Source organism: Lissotriton vulgaris, chromosome 6, assembly GCF_964263255.1.
Source record: "Lissotriton vulgaris chromosome 6, aLisVul1.2, whole genome shotgun sequence".
Taxonomy (NCBI): domain Eukaryota; kingdom Metazoa; phylum Chordata; class Amphibia; order Caudata; family Salamandridae; genus Lissotriton; species Lissotriton vulgaris.
The window spans coordinates 1,181,606,345-1,181,628,457 of record NC_141694.1 but is presented as its reverse complement, the minus strand read 5'-3'; the positions used below and the strand labels follow the sequence as shown (position 1 = coordinate 1,181,628,457).

The 22,113-nt window shown below is 47.1% G+C and overlaps 1 protein-coding gene across 4 annotated transcripts in view; it reads left to right on the top strand.

The window, feature by feature from the left end:
- Nucleotides 1-22,113, top strand: part of UTRN (utrophin) — a 1,497,630-nt gene that overhangs the window by 1,246,741 nt on the left and 228,776 nt on the right. For all 4 annotated transcript variants that reach the window (XM_086927281.1, XM_086927282.1, XM_086927283.1 and 1 more), the window contains 2 exons: nucleotides 8,602-8,759; nucleotides 10,097-10,263. In XM_086927281.1, the coding sequence (XP_086783407.1) occupies nucleotides 8,602-8,759; nucleotides 10,097-10,263 (325 nt within the window). The remainder of the gene's footprint in view (nucleotides 1-8,601; nucleotides 8,760-10,096; nucleotides 10,264-22,113) is intronic.

Here is a 22,113-nt window from a genome sequence, read left to right as displayed (position 1 = left end):
CAATTAACCGCCTTACTGCCTTTGCCGCATAAGACATTCGGTCTTCGAGAGAAAGGACTGTGTTGTATTGCTGCAGACACTGCACACTAGCCTATGAAAAGATTTATATCTTTTCAGGTTTCCAAGATCAGAGCTTTAAACTCACCTCATTAAAATGAGCGATACCTGTGGTGCACACCTCCGCTTGCGTCTCTGGGATTTGAAGCTCCTGTCTAGCGCACATCCTTCTTCAGATTCTTTTTTTAGTAGGTCAAGTTTGGCTTTCATGTCACAGAATTGCTTCCAATCATGAGTCTAAAAAGCCAATTCTGTCAAGATTCAATCTTTCATATTTCACCCATGGCTTATGAGTGGGTCTGGAGGCATTCTGCATTTTTCTTGTTCATGTTCTGTGCTACTGTATATTCTAATTGAGGTTTCATTTCGAGGATGTGGCGACTTCAAGACTTTCTAGGAGAAGTCATTTGTAAATGCAATTTGAAAGCAATTAATTTTATTATTAATAATTGACAGACCTATTCCTCCAAGGACCTCTTCTGGCCATAGTGACTTTTCACTGTAGTGTGGTGTGCTGCCCCTGTTTGAAATAGTTTTTCTACCCCATTCTTTTTTATTTAATATCATAGGACACTTGAGTGGTCTTGTGGTTAATAGAACATTTGCAAATATTTTGCTGCTGAATTATTTTATAAACTTCGCCTCAATGGAAAGTGGCAAAATAGGTCTGTTGTGATTGATACTACGAAGCTGATATAGGTGTGTATGTGTGTACTGGAACTAACGCAACTATCCAATGTCACAGTAGGGTCAGTCAGAATCCATGGAAGTCCTCCCCCCACAAACACATGGGCCAGACACCCCTGAATCTTGTGACTTGCATTGTAGTGTAAATAGGGCAAACTTGTAAATATTGGACAAAGTGATACGCTATATGTCCAAGTGCTAAAAGCTATGAATAATACCACAGCCAAGACCATTGTATATATTGGCATAATGCTCTTTAGTATTATCATTATCATCATCACCACCATTATCATCATCACAACTATGACCACCACCATTACTATCAGCAACATCACTACTAGTGCCAATAACTATACCACTATTGTGCTACCACATACTCTCCACTCTCTCCATAACTACCATCAACACTATTACTACCTAATACCACCACTACTGCCTCTACTAACAACACCACACCTAGCACTGCCGCCATCATTATGACCACTACTCCATCATCTCCACTACTACCACTATTATCCTCAGCACCATCACTACTACTATAACCACCACCACTATCACTTTCACCACTTTTACCACACCGCCACTACTGCCAACACTATCACACGTGTGTCACCTGCTCTAGAAGCCGCCATCATCAACCGACTGCTTGATAAAGGTCCAATGGCCCATATATCAAACTAGCAGTACTCACTGGTCACCCCTACGATCATATGCTTGGCCTGGACATACAAAAGAAAGTCTAGCAGAGCTGCCTCCACCTCCGAGGTCTGATTCCAACCAGGATCTACGCAGCAAATAACTTAATCCCCAGTATCTAGTCCGCTAATCCTTCTTTCCAGCGTGGTGGCGAGTCCAGAAGCAAAAAACAGGATGCCACCACTGCAACCCCATTACACTTCTGGCATCACTTGCCACACTTATTCCAAGCGTACATGCAGTTCTGCCACTGCCTCACAAGCTTTGATGCTCTTGCAGTAAATATGTAGATCACAAAAACCCGCAGTAAGCACAGATATAGTGTCTGCACCCTCTTCTCTCAGAAACGGCACTCTCTTTTTATCTCATTTCTGGAATCCACAGCAGGGATGTGAAAAACCTTAACCAACTGCTGTCCCTTGCTTGTCATGTTTCCCCTCTGCTACGATTCTGTCTACAAATATAATAAGATAATAAGATAATCACCTTAAACTGAATGCTCTGAAAACTGAGTTCCTCCTGATATCACCCCCTGCGAAATCTACCACCATTCAAATCTGGCTCAATCACCTAACGGCACTCAATGTCCGACCGACCATCGTGGATTCTGCGAAATCCTTAGGCATCACACTCGACGCAAAGCTCAGCATGCAACAGCACATTAGCAAAGCAACGAAAGGAGCTAACTTCCAAATCAATACATTAAGGAAACTTAAACCCTTCCTCCCTGTCAAAGACTCCAAACTGCTGTGCAAGCCCTAGTCATCCCACGCATTGACTATGGAATTGTGGCCCTCAGCGGACTCCCTCTAGCAACAACTGCCCCCCTAAGAGCCTCCTTGAACGCTGCCGCGAGACTCATCACTGGCTCAAGAAAGCACTCTCATATAACCCCCGATTTGATATCCCTGAATTGGCTGCCCTTTGAAGCCAGAATACAGCTGAAAATTGCTGTTATGACACACTCGGCAGTACACCACAAGGCACCCAACTACCTCACTCAAAAGTTGACTATATCAGGAGGGTCGAGTTCCAATAAAAGTACAAAAAATCTACTCCTGAAACCTCGCAGATTCCGGAAGGAAAAAACTTACAAACGCTCCTTCTCAGGAATGGCACCCAGGATTTGGAACGCACTCCCTCCTGAAACCAGGCTTATCACCTCCACTGCCTTCTTCAAGAAAGAGGTGAAAGCCCTCCTTATGGCCAAGTTCTCCTGAACTTTACCGTTTGCTGGACCAGAGACTTTGCACTGACTTGGTACCACTAGCTACCTCATTGTCTAATGTCTAATGATATCATATCCTTGCTAGATTTCGAGCCTAACATAGTACTCTCTCACTACCTATTATTTTTATGTTCATGTTAGTTTGCTAAACTGGATGTTCCCTACCCCTTCTCTCCCTGTAACTCTTAGAAAGTGGTATAAGCCAACCTTATAGCCTAGCTCTCCTGATCTCTATTGTAGCTGCACCAAAGGCTCTGCACCGCTCTTATTTTATCGTCTATTTGATTGTTTATTGTTATTCCAATAGCATATGACTACTATCCGATCTTGCTATTGAATATTATACTGTACCCAATATTATGTTTAGTCACCCTCTTGTTGCCCTCACCCCCTGCTCCTGTGAAGCGCTCTGATATCTGCAAAGATCTTGTTCGCGCTATATAAAACTCTGAATAAATAAATAAATAAATAGGTCCTTTGTCTCTGCTACCCCTGCTCATTCTTTTGGCAGTGCAGTGGTCTCCCTGATCCAGTTTCTTTCCTCTGTTCCTCATACCCCTCCCCCACCATGTCATCTCTGCCCCACTCTTGTAAGGTCCTTGCATACTCTGCTCCTGACCCTGTGAGACCGCTGTGTGTGTGTTGCTGCAGTCCTCTGATCTGGAAAACCTTCTGCCTTTTGCCCACCACTGCTGTGCAGCAGTGTCAGCCATCTTATTCACCGACTCATCGGCTGGACTTGAACTCATGTAACTGGACCCTCGCTGCAGATTGTGTGACGCTTTCCAGACACCAACTCAAAATGACGCTCACACAAAAAACATAAAATTCAGCTGCTCAGTGATGCACACAGACTTTTTCTCTCACTCTCTTGCATGTATACATACAACCTGATTCACAAAGAGCCTCCACACTAGTGGTAGAGGCCCGGAGTTGTGTGGGAGTCTCCTCACTCTGGGTGGAATCACCGTAGAAATAATTCACACTGCGGGTATTCCTCTCCGAGTGCAGAGACTCCCCCGCGGCTGCAGGGCCTCCGCCACGAGTCCTGAGTCTCCCCCACGACTGCAGGACCTCTGCCACCAGTGCAGGGCCTCAGCCACGAGTTCGGAGACTCACCCACAACTGTAGGGCCTCCGCCGCGAGTGAAGAGACTCCCTGCCGACTGTAGGACCTCCGCCACTAGTGCAGAGACTCTCCCACGACTGGAGGACCTCTGCAACGAGTCTTGAGTCTCCCCCAAGACTGCAGGGTCTCTGCCACGAGTGCAGAGACTCCCCTATGACTGCAGGACCTCCGCCACGAGTTCAGAGACTCACCCACTACTGCAGGGCCTCTGCCGCGAGTGCGGAGACTCCCCCTTGACTGTAGGACCTCTGCAACGAGTGCGGAGACTCACCCACGACTGCAGGGCCTCTGCAACGAGCACGGAGACTCCACCATGACTGCAGGGCCTCTGCCATGAGTGCAGATACTCCCCCATGACGGCAGGGCCTCCACCACAAGTGCGGAGACTCGCCCACAACTGAAGTGCCTCTACCACAAGTGCAGAGACTCCCCCAAGACTGTAGGACCTCCGCCACAAGTTCAGAGACTCCCCCACTACAGTAGGGCCTGCTCCGCGATTGCAGAGACTCCCCGCTGACTGTAGGACCTCCGCCACGAGTGCAGAGACACACCCACGACTGGAGGGCCTCTGCAACGAGTCCAGAGTCTCAGCCACAACTGCAGGGCCTCTGCAACGAGTGCACTGCGATTGCAGAGACTCCCCGCTGACTGTAGGACCTATGCCACGAGTGCAGAGACTCACCCACAACTGCAGGGCCTCTGCAACGAGTGGAGAGAATCCCCCATGACTGCAGGACCTCTGCCACGAGTTCAGAGACTCACCCACAACTGTAGGGCCTCTGCCACAAGTTCAGAGACTCCCCCACTACTGTAGGGCCTGCACCGCGAGTGCAGAGACTCCCCGCCTCATGTAGGACCTCCGCCACGAGTGCAGAGACTCACCCACGACTGGAGGGCCTCTGCAACGAGTCCAGAGTCTCCCCCATGACTGCAGGGCCTCTGCCACGAGTGCAGAGACCCCCCTATGACTGCAGGACCTCTGCCACAAGTTCAGAGACTCACCCACAACTGCAGGCTTCGGCCACAAGTTCAGAGACTCACCCACTATTGCAGGGGCTCCGCCGCAAGTGCGGAGGCTCCCCCTTGACTGTAGGACCTCCGCAACGAGCGCGGAGATTCACCCACGACTTAAGGGCTCACCCACGACTACATGGCCTCTGCAACGAGCGCGGAGACTCCCCGACGACTGCAGGACCTCCACCACGAGTTTGGAGACTCACCCACAACTGCAGGGCCTCTGCCACAAGTTCAGAGACTCCCCCACGACTGCAGGACCTCTGCCACGATTGCAGAGACACCCCTATGACTACAGGGCCTCCGCCACTAGTTCGGAGACTCTCCACAACAGTAGGGCCTCCGGCACAAGTTCAAAGACTCCCTCACTACTGTAGGGCCTCCGCCGCGAGTGAAGAGACTCCCCGCCAACTGTAGGACCTCCGCCATGAGTGCAGAGACTCTCCCCCGACTGGAGGGCCTCTGCAACGAGTCCCGAGTCTCCCCCACTATTGCAGGGCCTCTGCCGCGAGTGCGGAGACTCCCTCTTGACTGTAGGACCTCCGCAACGAGCGCGAAGACTCACCCACGACTTAAGGGCTCACCCACGACTACAGGGCCTTTGCAATGAGCGCGGAGACGCCCCAACTACCACGAGTTCGGAGACTCACCCACAACTGCAGGGCCTCTGCCACAAGTTCAGAGACTCCCCCACGACTGCAGGACTCTGCCACGATTGCATAGACTCTCCTATGACTGCAGGACCTCCATCACAAGTTCAGAGACTCCCCCACAACTGCAGGACCTCCGCCACAAGCTCAGAGACTCTCCCACTACTGCAGGGCCTTCGCCGCAAGTGCGGAGACTCCCCCTTGACTGTAGGACCTCTGCAACGACTGCAGGGCCTCTGCAACGAGTCGAGGGACTCCCCGCCGCATGTAGGACCTCTGCCACGAGTGCAGAGACTCACCCACGACTGGAGGGCCTCTGCAACGAGTCCCGAGTCTCCCCCATGACTGCAGGGCCTCTGCCACGAGTGCAGAGACTCCCCTATGACTGCAGGATCTCTGCCACGAGTTCAGAGACTCACCCACAACTGCAGGCCTCCGCCACAAGTTCAGAGACTCCCCCACTACTGCAGGGCCTCCGCCGCAAGTGAGGAGACTCCCCCTTGACTGTAGGACCTCTGCAACGAGTGCAGAGACTCACCCACGACTTCAGGGCTCACCCACGACCGCAGGGCCTCTGCAACGAGCGTGGAGACTCCCCCACGACTGCACGGCCTATGCCACAAGCTCAGAGACTCCCCCACTACTGCAGGACCTCCGCCGCAAGTGCGGAGACTCCCCCTTGACTGCAGGGCCTCCACCACGAGTGCAGAGACTCCCCCTTGACTGCAGGGCCTCCACCACGAGTGCAGAGACTCACCCACAACTGCAGGGCCTCTGCCAGGAGTTCTGAGACTCCCTCACGACTGTAGGACCTCCATCACGAGTTCAGACACTCACCCACAACTACAGGGCCTCTGCAACGAGTGCAGAGACTCCCCCATGACTGCAGGGCCTCTGCAATGAGTGTGGAGACTCCCCCACGACTGCAGGGCCTCTGTAATGAGTGTGGAGGCTCCCCCAAGACTGCAGTGCATCTGCCACAAGTGCAGAGACTCCCCCATGACTGCAGGGCCTCTGCAATGAGTGTGGAGACTCCCCCACGACTGCAGGGCCTCTGTAATGAGTGGGAGACTCCCCCATGACTGCAGGGCCTCTGCCACAAGTGCAGAGACTCCCCCACTACTGCAGGGACCTTCGCCGCAAGTGCGGAGACTCCCCCTTGACTGTAGGACCTCTGCAACGACTGCAGGGCCTCTGCAACGAGTGGAGGGACTCCCCGCCGCATGTAGGACCTCCGCCACGAGTGCAGAGACTCACCCACGACTGGAGGGCCTCTGCAACGAGTCCCAAGTCTCCCCCACGACTGCAGGGCCTCTGCCACGAGTGCAGAGACTCCCCTATGACTGCAGGATCTCTGCCACGAGTTCAGAGACTCACCCACAACTGCAGGCCTCCGCCACAAGTTCAGAGACTCCCCCACTACTGCAGGGCCTCCACCGCAAGTGAGGAGACTCCCCCTTGACTGTAGGACCTCTGCAACGAGTGCGGAGACTCACACACGACTTCAGATCTCACCCACGACCGCAGGGCCTCTGCACCGAGCGTGGAGACTCCCCCACAACTGCACGGCCTACGCCACAAGCTCAGAGACTCCCCCACTACTGCAGGGCCTCCGCCGCAAGTGCGGAGACTCCCCCTTGACTGCAGGGCCTCCACCACGAGTGCAGAGACTCACCCACAACTGCAGGGCCTCTGCCAGGAGTTCTGAGACTCCCTCACGACTGTAGGACCTCCATCACGAGTTCAGACACTCACCCACAACTACAGGGCCTCTGCAACGAGTGCAGAGACTCCCCCATGACTGCAGGGCCTCTGCAATGAGTGTGGAGACTCCCCCACGACTGCAGGGCCTCTGTAATGAGTGTGGAGACTCCCCCAAGACTGCAGTGCATCTGCCACAAGTGCAGAGACTCCCCCATGACTGCAGGGCCTCTGCAATGAGTGTGGAGACTCCCCCACGACTGCAGGGCCTCTGTAATGAGTGTGGAGACTCCCCCAAGACTGCAGTGCATCTGCCACAAGTGCAGAGACTCCCCCATGACTGCAGGGCCTCTGCAATGAGTGTGGAGACTCCCCCACGACTGCAGGGCCTCTGTAATGAGTGTGGAGACTCCCCCATGACTGCAGGGCCTCTGCAATGAGTGTGGAGACTCCCCCACGACTGCAGGGCCTCTGTAATGAGTGTGGAGACTCCCCCAAGACTGCAGTGCATCTGCCACAAGTGCAGAGACTCCCCCATGACTGCAGAGCCTCTACCACAAGGTCAGAGACTCCCACACTACTGCAGGGCCTCCACCGCGAGTGCCGAGACTTCCCCAAGACTGTAGGACCACTACCACGACCACAAGTGCACAGGCCCTTTTTGAATCAGACGCATACAGTTTTATATTCCCACATAGTGTGTTTTCACACTCATGCATGCACACCAGAATCAGACTCTCAATTACACACTAACAAGCATTGACAAAGCCATTGCGGCTGACTTGTAACTAAAAATGCAAGCTGGATTTCCTACTAAGTCTGAGTCCTTGTTATTGATGCGTTTTAGGTTGGTACCTCACTCTATACGTTGGTTACATTTAAGTCCAAGGGCAGTCTAATAGGTATGTTTGCACTTTTTATCTGTGTCAGTCGATATCGTCATTGCTTGCACAATTTTAGTAGAACTTTGGGTGGTTTACTAATTAAATGAGAAACACTATTAAAAAAAATAATAATCAAACAATGCACTAATATGCGGCTCCTTCTAACTCAGTCTTGCAGTTCTTTTAGCAGTGTGAATAACAGGTGTTATATTATCTAGTTCAGCTGCATTGTTTTTGTTGCTCTCAGAGAATGACCCACATAGGTATCTCTTTTGGAATTCATTCCTGCAAACTGAAGGTTGCCCTGGCAACCAAGGAGCACACACAATAGCCCACAAAGCTATATTCTATTTGCTGTTACTCTTTCAGTCAAGTACGATTGCTTGATCAAGTGTGTGTGTTTTTACCATCTAAGTGGGCTGCAGTATCAAGTGTAACATTTTCCAAGTAAACAGTTGAACCTACGAAAGTATTTAAACGATCCAATATAGCAGTGCTTCCCATTTGACTGTACAAAATGGCTTTGTTTTAAGAATCTTTATTTTCCCCATTATAGACCTCTTCAGGGAAGTTGCAGGATCAGGCGAAACGTGCGACCAGAGGCAGCTTGGCCTATTACTTCATGACGCCATCCAGGTCCCTCGACAACTGGGAGAAGTAGCGGCATTTGGTGGCAGTAATATCGAGCCCAGTGTTCGCAGCTGCTTCCAGCACGTACGTATGCCGCTTCTGCCTTCATTCTGCTCAGAACTTTGATCGTGCCTTCAAAGATTTGTGCCCACCATCTGCAGTTGTGTGCTTCTCTGCCAAAGTGCTGATGGCTTTAGCTTTTTCGTTCCCGCGCTTGGCCAATTTGCTTGATGGTGCTCCGTAATCTGCACTTGCTCCTTCATCAGTGTTTTCAGGCTGTCAGACCTCGAGAATGAAAGATGTGCTCTTGATGGCACTGGGAAGCATGTTCCATTGGAAATCAGCCTGCTCTGATTTCAGCTATAAGAGTGATGGATGCGGGTTGCTCTTTGCCGACAGGTGCATTAGAACTTTCTTGACGGATAGAGACACAACGAGGCACCAAATTATTTCACCCAGTAAACTGCGCTTTTTCAATCCTCTCAATGCTCATCCATTATTGGAGCAGTGTACGATCAAGGGAAATCAGGTGCAAGAGGGCACATCAACTGAAGGACTCAAAATAATTAGCACATTTAGTGGTAATTCTATTTGTGATGAAGCTCTGCTAAGGTGATAATTTTAAAGATACACCCCCAGATTCATCATTGTCATGTTTTGCGAGTCCTTAATAGCGATTTTTAAGGAATCGCTATTAAAGACTCGCAAAACGGGATTCATGTAGAAATCGCAATATGTTTAGCGATTTCTACTGCTTCCTTATTAGCGATTAGCTAATTGCTAATCGCAAATAAGGAATGGCTTTCCCATTCATTCCTATGGGGCCCATAGGAATGAATGGGGAGTCATTCCTTATTTGCGATTAGCAATTAGCTTATCGCAAATGTGCCGCAATTTCAAGGGTGCCAGGGTGTCCAAAGGACACCCTGTTGCACCCCTGAAATGGTAATGTACACTGGTGTTGCGCACACACATGTCCAAAGGACATGTGTGTGTGTAACATACAACTTAGAAAAATGCACTAAAGTGCATTTTTCTAAGTTTTCTCTATTTACCACGTAGTTAGACTTCGCTGTAAATAGCGGCCCCAGATTGCGAATTCGCAATTTTAAAATGGTTCATGAATTGCATTTAAGGAATCTCAAATTGAGATTCCTTAAATGCAATTCATCGCAATTTAGTGATTTCTATAATTTCGATTTTTGCACTTGGGATGATGATCCCAAATGCAAAAATAGCGATCGCAAAGGGCCAGATTCTCAGAGTCTGGCCCTTTGCGAGCCGATTTGGGCTTGATGAATCTACCCCATACTGCCTACAACTTACTTGTCTGCGGGTTCCTGCTTTAGAGAACAAGGTTTTGAAGTTTCTTGTTTACAGCTCATTAGATAATTATAAAATAACTTTTTTTTCTCCAATAGGCAAACAATCACCCGGAGATCAATGTGAAGCAGTTCATAGAGTGGATGCATTTGGAACCCCAGTCAATGGTTTGGTTGCCCGTTCTGCACCGCGTGGCAGCCGCCGAAACAGCCAAACATCAAGCCAAGTGCAACATCTGCAAGGAGTGCCCCATCGTAGGCTTCCGGTAAGAAAAGCTCGGGCAGTGCTAGTGGGGTGAGGGGGAACTGAAGCCATTCACTGGTGAGAAGTAGTTGGTCATTTTTGCTTTGCTAGTGGCATTGTATTCTCAAGAGGAGCTTTTGAAATTCCTGGACCTTTCTCACTGTTCGAGAATGTTCTTCATTGTTGTGTGTATGCTTTGCTCATATTTTTGTTTAACTAATAAACCTATTTCTTGGTTTTTTTTGTAAGCCTTTTAGTTGTACCCTCTCATTCTTTCTCTTAATGATTTTGTTTTACTGGAATATAACAGAGGGAAAGAGTTCACAAAACATTTAGTGCATTTGCCACAAATTCAAGAAAAATTGCCTGCAACGAATAGGAACAAGTTATGCCATCTGAAAGCTGCTGTCAAAATGTCTGTATGCGGAGGTTACTTACTCGTGGGAAAAGGAGTGCTACATTTGTGCCAGTACTCATTTTTTGGGGACTTGGGACTTGGACTTATTTTTCATCATCAGAGTTTTAACCATAGTAGGAGAGTAGAGGTAGAAAACATTGATGAAAAAGAACCCGCAAAAGTGAGATAAAAATAAATATGTGTAGGGTAGGAAAGAAAATGTCATGACAGAGAAATCAAGATTAAGAAGCATTGGTATTCTGCAAATCCATTATCTGCCCTCAACAGCAGTAGGTTCATGAGAAAAACTTTGTGGCTCTGTACTATGTTTCCTTTTTTTATTACAAATTAAACACCAATGGGCTCTTTTCCAACTCCTCATGCATGCATTTGATTACGCCGGATTCTTATTGTTACCTCTCTAAGAATCCTCGGTCGACTGGACCTTTGTTACCTGTTGAAAAGTGTGAAGAGGAAAAAAAAATCACAATTAAACAATATGGACCAACCGATTTAGACTCAGGAAAAGATCACGTACTCTGATTTCAAATTTAGGGGTTTTATTAGAAAGCTAAAGACAACTGAACATACAAGCACCTCATGACGAGGTTGAAGAAATACATGGCACTAATACAAAGTTCATCCTAAGCACCAGTCTAATCCGGTGAAGCATAAAAAGAATGAGCAACTCCAAAAAAACTAAACAGGCAATAATTGCTCCAACCTCTAAATTAGTCTTCATTAGTGGCTGTAAAAGAAATCCATTATTCTGTCCCTACACTATCACTAAGGTGGCATCCCTGCTTAGCATTTCCCAGGCAAGATCAAGAAAAGGTGTCAGTCAGTCAGTCAAAAATACTTTTATTTGATCTCGTTAAAAATCATAAAAGAGTGGAGAAAGTTCAATGATACAAACATGTAAAAAAAAAAGAAACAAAGTTACTTAATTGGATAAAATGTTGAGGGTTAAAAAGGAGCTAACAGAAAAGAAATGAAAACACAATGCTGTCATGACCTGAATAATCGTCCATAGAAAATACATTAAGTAAAACTTTCATGTTAAAAGAAGTTTTGAACAGAGAGAGGCGGTGCTGTACACCGGGGGCCCAGAATTTGTGTTAATGCAGGAGATGAACAAGGGTCCAAGTGGTCTAAACTGAACCACTCCAGTTCATTCTTGTTTGTTGTCTAATTCTTTGGCTGCCATTTTCCAAAGCATAATGGCTTTGCAAGAAAGTTCAATGGAGTGGCCTCCAAGACAATGTATGACTGCCGCTCTGCATGTCCGTAGCTGATTTTTTATCAGCAACTTGCGGAGGACCCTTTTCCGAATTTCTAGTAGTGTAGGGCAGATGCATAGTAGATGTAAGAGACTCTCTTCTCCTTGTCCGCACAGCCGGCATTCTTTTGTTGACCATACTTGTTTCCATTTTGGGGTTAGGTCCTTCGTAGGGAATGACCCCAGTCGTAGCATGGTCAGATAGTGTTTTTTATGTTGTGAAAAATGGTCTAACAAGTATGGTTGTGGTATGAGCGACTGTTAAGAACTAATCACTGCCCAAGCGTGTTTTTTCTTTGAGAATGCAGTTTTATCCATTAGCTGTGAAATGTGTTTGGTTGCGCTGTTTACTGCCTTTTTGAAGCCAGAAAAAGGGGTGTTTGTATGCCATACCCCTTCGAGGTGTAAGTCCTTGAGTGAACCTTTTAGGACCGTGACGATGGAATTATTTAACATTGCTTGCTTTTCGATTTCTTCCCAGCAGGAGTGGGCTAATGTGTTATCTTCTGCTTGCCTCATCCGCCAGTAGTATTTAATGACCGCCCCTTGTCTGGCTGGTTTCTGGTTTTTTAGCCCGTATTCCAGTCGAATCTGGGCTTGAGAAATGTGCTGGGGGATTAAGAACAACCTCTTGAAAAAGCTTGATTGGGCTTGATTAAGGGCGGCTGCGTCTATTGTATGCATTATTTCTGACCCGTATGATATGGTTGGTATAAATTTGGCTGCAATTACCTTCAACACATGGCCTGTTGAGCTGCCTTTTAATTTCCTGTGTAAAGTTTTAAAGGCGTAGAGAAGTTGTTTTGCTTTCGTTCTCACTTGATTCAGCTGGTGTTTGAAGTTAAGGTTTTGGTCAAGTTGAAACCCTAGATATTTGTAAGATTCCACCTGGGTTATTGGTTTGTCACCCAGGTTCCAGATGAATTTGCCTTTTGACCCTTTTTTATGATGTTTTGAGAAGCACAGCACCTTAGTTTTCTTGCGATTGATTGTTAATTGGGATGCAATGGTGTATGCTCCTAGTTGGGTCATTGATCGTTGAAGGCCTATCTGTGTTTGTGATAGAAGGACGATATCATCTGCGTATTGAAGGCTGGTGATTGGTATTTTGCCCAGTTTTGGGGGGTCGGTTTGGACTTGTTGAAGGTATTTCTCGAGGTCGGCGGTGTAGATGTTAAAGAGGCAGGGGGCCAGCACGCACCCCTGTTTCAGCCCGTTTTTAGTTTGGATCTTACTTGTTATGCTGCACCCGTCTCCTTTTTTGATTTGGACCCATGTATCCGAGTAAAGGTTGATAATTGCCTCCAAAAGTTTTGTTGGTGCGCCCAAGCTTTGCATTTTGGCCCATAGCTTTGCCCTCTGTACTTTATCAAATGCTGCTTTAAGGTCAATAAAGCAGGCATAGAGGGAGCGGGATTTGGCCATGGCTTGATTGGCAAGGAGTGTGACCGCAGAGATGTTGGTGAGGGTGCCCATTCCAGGCCGGAATCCTGTTTGTGTGTTTGGCATCAAGTTTGTGTGGCTCACCCAGTCTTCTAACTCTGCCAGCAGGTTGGAGGCGTAGATTTTGGCTTCAACATCGATGAGTGCGATCAATCTGTAATTGGCAGGATCTGAACGTGGACCAGATTTATGTATAGGATTAAGGATGCTTCCTCTCCAGGAGTCTGGGATCGTACCTGACAATAGTGCATGTGTGAATAATGGAGTAAGGATATCAGACCAGAATAAGGGATCATGCCGGAATAATGCGTTAGGCAATCCGTTAGGTCCTGGGGCTCCTTCAGGCCTTAGATTTTTTATGGTTTTAAAGACCCGATCTTGGGAAATCTGCAGAGGTGGTTCTGACAGTTCGATTGTAGGTGTATCATCAACTGTTTCTGCAATGGGGATTTCCTGATTTGTAGCTCCTGAGGGTAGGATGTCATTATATGTTTGCTCGATGTGTGCTTTCCAAGTGTCCTCCATTACGTCAGAGTTGAAGTGCCTGTTCTTGCCGTTCGATAGCTGGTTGATTATATCCCAGAAGAGCTTAGAGTCTTTTTGGTTGCTGGCATGGAGGAGTTTTGCCCAGAGTTCTTCTCTGAAGGCTTTCTTGGCTACCTTGGAGTCTCTTTTGAGGTCTTTTCTTGCTTTTGATATTAGTGAGAGAATGTCCTGAGTAGATTCTGGGCCTCGAGTTCGCAGATGCCTTAGATGTTTATTCAATTGTTTTTTTTGTTTCCTTAAACTGGTGGTGAACCACCCTATCCCTTCTGGTCTGCCTGGTTTGCGGCCATTTTTTGAGAAATCTTTGTTTAGGTCTTGAGCAAAGATTTCCCAAGCCTTTATGCATGATGGATTGACTTTAAAACTCTCCGAAAGGGTTATGCATGTGGCCATGATGTCACCGATATTTTCCTTTTTCCAAATTAGACGTTTCAAATTGTAACATTTTGTGAATTGGGACATCTCTTTGTCTTTTGCAGGGTCGGCCATATTTACGAGTAAAGTGAAGGTTTGTGGGTGATGATCGCTTTCTGACCTATCTTTTATTTAAAGTTTGTGATGTGGGGGAGAAGGTCTAGGTTTGATAATGAGTAGTCAATGATGGAGCACGTTCTCTGCGTTACTCGGGTATATGCTTGGTGGCTCTCTGATGTCACTTGTCGGTTTAACACGCCCAATGATCTTTCTTCCAACAGGGAGGCACATCTGTTACCATGTGTGTCACGTTGTTTGCTAGGTGGAACGTGGCCTGTTGGACTATCTTTCCTTAGATTTTGTAATTTCATGTTGAAATCTCCTGATAAAATTATGTTGGAGTGTGGGTGAGACAGTTTTAATGTATCCAGTGTTGCTACTAGAGTGTCAATATTCAATCTCTTTTGTTTGGATGATGGGTGGATGTATATATTCAATATTAGTAGGCTACAGATGGTCGGGGCTGTTAATTTGATGCATAGCATCCATGTTGTATCTAAATCTACTTCCGTGGCCTGCCAGGAGATGTGGGTCGAGACATAGATTGAAAGCCCTCCTTTAGCTCTACCATATTTCGAGTCCTTCTGGGCCGGGTTAAGATATTCTTTGTAACCTACTATTGGTGAAGAATTTGTTTGCCATGTCTCTTGGAGAAGAATTAAATCGTGTTTTTTGAGAAATTCCATGAAGTCCGGATCTTCTAGTTTTGAGCTCAGGCCATTTATGTTCCAAGAGCAAATGTTGCACCCGTGGTCTGTTATTTTTGCTTTGGAAGGGTTTGTTCATGCCGTGCATTGGCGGGTTCCAGCTGGGTTCTGTTTCCTTTGCCCTATGTGTTTTCCTGCTTCCGGATGAACGAAGGTTATGGTTATTTTCCTCCCGTCTTGATCTTTGCCAATTCTTGGGCTGTGGTGTTCTGGGCCTTTCGCACCTCTCAACAAGCTCTCTGATGACTTTAGTTGTTGAAGTGGGGTAGGATAGCGGGCGGGCGTTGGTTTTGTTAGTTCTATACCCCATTTGGCAAATAAAACCTGCTGCTGCCAGATTTGCTCTGTGATGGAGTTATCAGTAAAGCTTACTATGGTGATTTCTCGACCGGATGGGTCGGGATTAGGGCTGAATTCAACGCTTTCAAGGTTCTCCGTCTCAATATGACGCAGGGACGGGAGTGCTTTGAGCAGTTTTAGTATTACGCTTCTATTAAGGATGTCATGGGTTCCCCTCGATTCGAAATGAGGGATGAAATGCAGCTTTTTGTAGTAACAGTTATTGCTGTCGGAAAGGACCAGCTCTGTGTGATGGCTTTTTTTAAGTTCATTTCCCTCTGAGGGTTGTCCCGCGGTGGTCGGGCGAGGATTCTGAGTGTTGCATGCGGTGTTTAGAGGAGGTATATCATTGTTTGTTGCAGTGGTTGGAACACTGCTTTCCCTGTGAATCCTGTATATTTTGTCGGCGGTGCACCCATCCTTGCTGTCTCCCTCATTAGGCCAAATTACGTCATTTGAGCTGGTTTTGACGGGTTCTAATGTGACTAATGTGTTGCGTCTGGTAGTTTTTGTTGGGATTTGAGTGGGCTGTGATGTTACATGCCGATTCTCTACCTTTTCTATGGGTTTGAATATGCTATATACGTTTGCTGGCTGCGAGTGTTCCATTTTTGGTTGCTTTTGAATTGTTGTGTTGGTAGGCTTATTGGTAGATGGGGCTGTGTTGACCACCAGGCTTGCTTTCTCTGTGTTTGTTGTTGGTGTATCGTCTTCGCTTTGGGTAACATTTTGCTCCGTTGTGGTACTGATTATGGTTGGTGCAGGTCTTGTTTGTTTTCCCTTTCTTGACTTTCTTAGTCGTTTCCTCTCCCGCTTTGATAGTGGAGCTTTAGTAATTGCTTCTTTTGCGAGTGGGTTGTTGCAAAGATCAACTGATGGGCTGATCGAGACGGCTACATTTTCAGAAACGGTTTTTAACTGTAATGTTTTTGTGCTTTCGGGTGTTAAAGCACTGTTGAGCCCCCCTGCTTTTACATTGTGCTCTTTTGGGGGACTTGGGTAAACCTGATCCATTTCCTGCTGGGTTTCTCTGAATTTCTTTGTTGGTGGATTAGTCTGTGCTGAGGTGTCCCTGACGACCCCCAGTAGTTCGGACATTAAATTTGGAACTACGGCTAGTTGGTCTATGATTTGCGTGCATTGGCAATGGTTTGTTAGGTAGCATGTTTCTCGGTCTTGCTGCACCCGCTCTATCATTTCATTTAGGTTTTGCAGCTTTTGTTCCACCCCCTGTACGTAGATAGGTAGAATGTTTAACAGGCCAACTTGGGTATCTAATTTGTCTGCGTGATAGGTCATGGCTTTGCCGATAGTGTCCAAAGTGTTTAACAAGTGGGACCAGACTGCAGAGGGTGGTGAGCTGGCTGCCTGTACCGGTGAAGGTGTATACTCTGGAGGCAAGGAAACCTGAGAGGCTGGAATTTCGTGTACTATCTCCCTATTTTGCGACTGCGGCATCATGGGAGAATTTTCGAGATTTTTTAGACTAAGAAATAAGTCATCTTGTTGCCTTGAGGGCGGTGATTTTATACTACTTCGATAGACAGATTCCGGTGAATAATGCTTGTTGGTTATTGCTTTGACCGGGTCGTCTGTGAGTAGGGCCGGCGACAGCATGTGTGTGGTACCGAAGGGGCTTAGAGGGCCCGTGCTTGTCTGATGTGTTGAGATAGCTTCTTTGTTACCGTTAAGACCATTATGGCTTGGTAACAGTTGTTGTTGCCCCTTCGGCTGTGATACTAGGATGAGCGGCTGATGATGTATTTCTGCTTCTATGGCGTTGACTTTATGGATGTGACCACCTTCTGAGAGGGGTATGATTTTTAGAATTTGGGGGCCATGGGTTTCGCCTTCTGATCCGTGATCCAGGTCTGGACCTATCGCCCAAGGTTCTGCTTTTTCATTAATGCGACTCTTGATGCACTTATCGAGGGGGATATTCGTATCGGCTTCACTTGGGCCGTCAAAGGTGTCAATGCTAGGACTGGTATCTTGTAAATGTGTGAATTGTTTATGGTCGTCGCATTCCTGGTTGTTTTTCGCAGTTTTTGTGGCCACTTTTAGGAAGTCGGTGATCAATGCCCGTTTACTGCTGTTTGGGCATGAATAGTGCCTTTTTGGTGCAGGTGGTATGCCCTTCTTGCCGCCTTCGTTAGTAACAGGCGGGGCTGTCTCAGTCGCTTTTTTGCTGACAGTTGACTTTGAGCTTGCGGATCCGGAGATGGCTGTAATGCCCTGTGTTACGCCTTCCGTCGCGTACTGCTTGTTGCTATTTGTTTGCCTCGGCTCCGTAGGTGACATTCCTTCCTGCGTAGTACCTGGTGCTATGCTGTTGTCCTCCATGACCATCGCCTTTATGACGTCAGTTTCTATTTCTGGTTCCATCTCCATTTCTTTTTTGGGTTTTTTGGGGTTAGATGGTGATTTTTTCTCTTTACACTCATCCCCCTTATTCTTCCAGACCTCATGGTTGGGTTGTTGCCCACCCGCCTTGCGACTTGGTGCTGTGGCGAAGGTTTTTTTTCCTTTTTTTGCTTAGGGCGGAGCTATGAGTTTTTTTCTTTTTGGGGAGGGTCGTTATTGTTTTTAGTCTTTTTGCCAATTTTAAAGAGAAAAAAAATGTATTGAATTGTATTTTCTGATTTGTTTGATATCTGTATGTTTGTTGGTTTTGTCTTTGTTTGTTTGTTTGTTTTACTGGTCCTGTCAATTCGCCCTCCTTTCTAAACAGAACCGCTTTCACCAACCAGGATTGTTTCCAGCTGTGCTTAGCTTTGGCCTGTGCCTGTAGGGAGGGAAGGGAGGGAGGGGGGCGGCCACCTCCGACCGGCGTTTCTCTGCTTCACCGGTGTCGCTGCCTGGCTCAAGCTCCGAGATCTGAACTCCACGAACGTCCTCTGAACTCGCTCTGCTGACAGATTCTTGCGCATCAAAGCTAGCAGTGACCTATTGGCTTTGATGGCAGTTTGACAAACGCTCACCACAGGCACTGGCGCAGGGCAATGCGGGCAATGCGATACACGGCAAGACGAGGTGAGGCGAGGCGGGGGCCGGGGCCGTAGGGCCGCGCTCTCTCCTCTCTCCCACCTCCGCCTTCACCTCTTGCTCACCTCTCCTGCCGCCGCTAGTGACCGCCGCCGGTGCTGCACTCGATGGATGCTGATTGCCGGGTGCCCGGGGGCTGCTGCCGCAGTTCAGCCCTGCTGTCCCGCCCCTGCTTGGGCTCCGCAGCTCCTCACGGCTCCTCGCGGCACCTCACGGCTACTCACGGTTTCGTCCACGGTTTCGTCCACACCTGCGGTTGCGGCTTGCGGCTTCGCTGGTTGCAGTTGCTCACTAGCGCCACCGGAAACACCAAGTGAGAAAAAAGAAAAGGTGTCAGCTTGTGAAGAATTCCTAAGAAGTACACTCACATTGAAAGGGGCAGTAGCCAAAGCTAAGTCTTCCTTCTAAAAGTCGATCCCTTCTACCCTCCTAAAGGCTTTCTGCTAACTCTTTCCCTGGGGCACTGTCCCTAATACAAAATGAACTCTTAATTGAACATGCCCCTGAAACACCTCCTCTGGCCAGGCACATCCCGTAGGTAATTTTCCAGCAAAACTTGTACTCAGTCCAGGAACGGCTGGTGTGTCCTTGCGTCTCAGGCTCCTTCAGCACACTCCCAATTATCTTAATTCCAATATACTATGTTGCAGGTCTCCTCCATACCTAACACTTAAAACAAAAGGCGTCAGTCTAACTAACGAGAACAGGGTCCTTGCACCTGCAACAGAAGCAAGAGAACAGAACAACCTTGCACGCGCATGAATTTCGCTGACTGCCTCTAAATGAGAGCCTTACCAAGGAAAGTATACTGTAGGGCTACAAAATCCAGCTAACATAAGAAATACGGATAGGCCTTTCAGAGCAAAACATGAACTTTGATCTAGGCCTTTACACACCATGAATTACACATATTAATAAGGATTGCATCTGCAAGCACTACATTCCGTCACGTGAAAGCATAATTAATCGTTCCTACATGTGCAACTTTAATATGGTGCACGTTTAAATCTAGTGCATTACATTACTTGTGAACTACTTCATTAAGCATTTGCAATGAATATCGAGGATTACATAATCACATTTAAATGTCATTTTACCTTTTCGATTGGCACAAACTAATTTTCTATCATTACACTTACACATTTCGTTATTACCCCACATTTCTAATGATGATCTTTTACTACAACACAAGAATATATACAGGTGTGGACTATCCTTGATTATGATGCACCCCTACAATTTTCAAAATATCATGACACTCTATCACATTTAAAGCCTTGCACAACATCAGTCCCAGCTACTTCACTAATCGTATAAACTTCCACAAACCTACCAAACACCTCCGCTCTGCCGGATTTAAATCCCACAGATCCCCCTCATAACGAGAACCAGATCTGGCGGCTCCTCCGTCTCCTTTCTCGCTTCCAAAGCCGGAAAAGACCTGGACCTGCACATCAGATCTGCCTCCTCAATTCTTGAATTTCGCAAAAAAAAAATTGAAGACTTGGCTCCTCACCTAATTCTTGGTCCTGGGATAAGTTCACACTAAACCAGCTTCCAGCGCCAGGATACCCTCCCAGATACACCTGTAACCTAACAGGATATTTCAAGTGCATGGAAATAGACCTAAGGTGTTAGAGCGACATCACCTCAATCATTCTTGTAAAAATGGCGATCGATTGCACTAGGGAGAAACATGCGCAAGGGAGATACAGTGACTCACCTGAGCCTGTGTGGGAAGGGTGTCTGCAGGGGCTTCTTAACCTAAAGTGCTGTGCCTATCAACATTAGAGATTTAAAAATATTTCTAGTCTTCTCAAGCTGATGGTGAAGTTGGCAAAGGATGGGTAAAATGTGCTACCATCTCTTGAAAGTCGCAGACCTACTAGTAGTTTTGTTCTAAGGGAACTACTGACAGTACTGATTGGAGTATTGTGTTACCGATTATAATGCCAGGTTAATTCATGTAAGTGTCAGAAAAGCGTTTCGTTTATAACAGTAGTTATGCACTTCATTCAGAGGCTTCAAATTGGCTGACTCACTCTGAACATACCAGTGAATGTTTTAATAAGGAACTCTTTGTGTACTGTTTAATATTTTTCTTTCTCAGCCAATTTTCTTTTGTTTTGTCCTGCATTTTTTCTTTTTTTTAAGTAACTGTTCCTTTCTGTCCATCTAGACAAGTTGTGGTGCATTTGTGGTTCACATTTTTTGTTTCTGGGTAATAGTGTCAATAGTAAATATGCAATTTTCTGCAGACACTTTTCAGTCTGTGTTGTATAACGTCTGTGAGACTTTTCATCCACATGCATATAATTGTCCATAGAGATATTATCGCCCATTGCAATGGTTTTACTTCGAAAACAAAGTCTTGGCCCCACATTTGACTAAGCTGGATTTGAAACATATATTTTTTGGATGGGGAAAAACCTGCCAATTAGTGCCTCCTGATTTTAAGAGTTTCATTCAGTATCATAACACTGAAGGTATATCAAGACATGGCTCCAGAGGTGGCATTGAATTGGGATCTTTTAGTGCAGGAAAGTAAACACCACAAATTATGGCTGATGTTAATGCTCTGCTACATGGCCTCCCACAGTCTACCCTGGTCCCTCCTTACGTGCATCCTACATACCGCCGCACGTCTCATCCAGCGGTACAAAAGGGGGTGGTGATGGACGGAGCATCTGAATCAATCAAACACTCACACCCAGTCAAAAGATCTGGGTTTAATCCATCACTGTTCTTTAGCCCACTCTGCCACCCCAGTTCAGACATGGCTATATGCAAATCAGTCTGACCCTGTGCCTCATGGGAACAGTCCAGCCCGAACTGCCAAGCCATGTCTTCCCTGGACCGGAAACAAGCTTCCGAGGAGCGGTTTCTGGCATTCCAGCCGTCTTCAGCCCGGCTTGCTTGAATCCAGTGGCAAAGTGAGCAAGAGACTCACGTCTGAGCATACCCTGCCACACTTATGGCGGCCAAAAGCGGTACAAAAGGGGGTGGTGATGGACGGAGCATCTGAATCAATCAAACACTCACACCCAGTCTCATCCAGGGCCTGGTTAAATATGATCATATCACACCCATCCAGATGGAACTCCATTGACTCTGCCTGCCAGCCTGCACCATCTTCAAAACCAACGACATCATTCTCAAAGGCATCATGTCCAGCACCACAGTTATATTGCAGACAAGTTCACCATCTCTGGTGGCTCTCAGCGCACCTGCAGCCAGGACACCATCAGACTGGAAACAAAGAAAGTGACATAAATGAAAAAAACAAGGCAGCCGTCATTTTCCGTGTATGCATTCGGGATCTGGGACAAACTCCCTGTATCCATAAGGGCCACTTCAACATCAATTTAGGAAAGAGTTGAAAATTCACCACTTTAAAGTGCACTACATCACAGTGCGGTAACGTTAAACTTCTGCTCCGAAAACTCAACTGACTTCCTATCACTCGTTGACTGAAGGCTGGCCCATGAGCCTTTTCACCGCTCGGCTGCCTTTTTTGCTAGGTTCGCACTATACAAATGCCACATACATACATAAAAACATCCAGTATCTTGAAACAAAGAGCTCCACCAGATCGTGTCTGGGAAAGTAAAGATTAACTTTAGGAGCAGTAGGACCGTATGA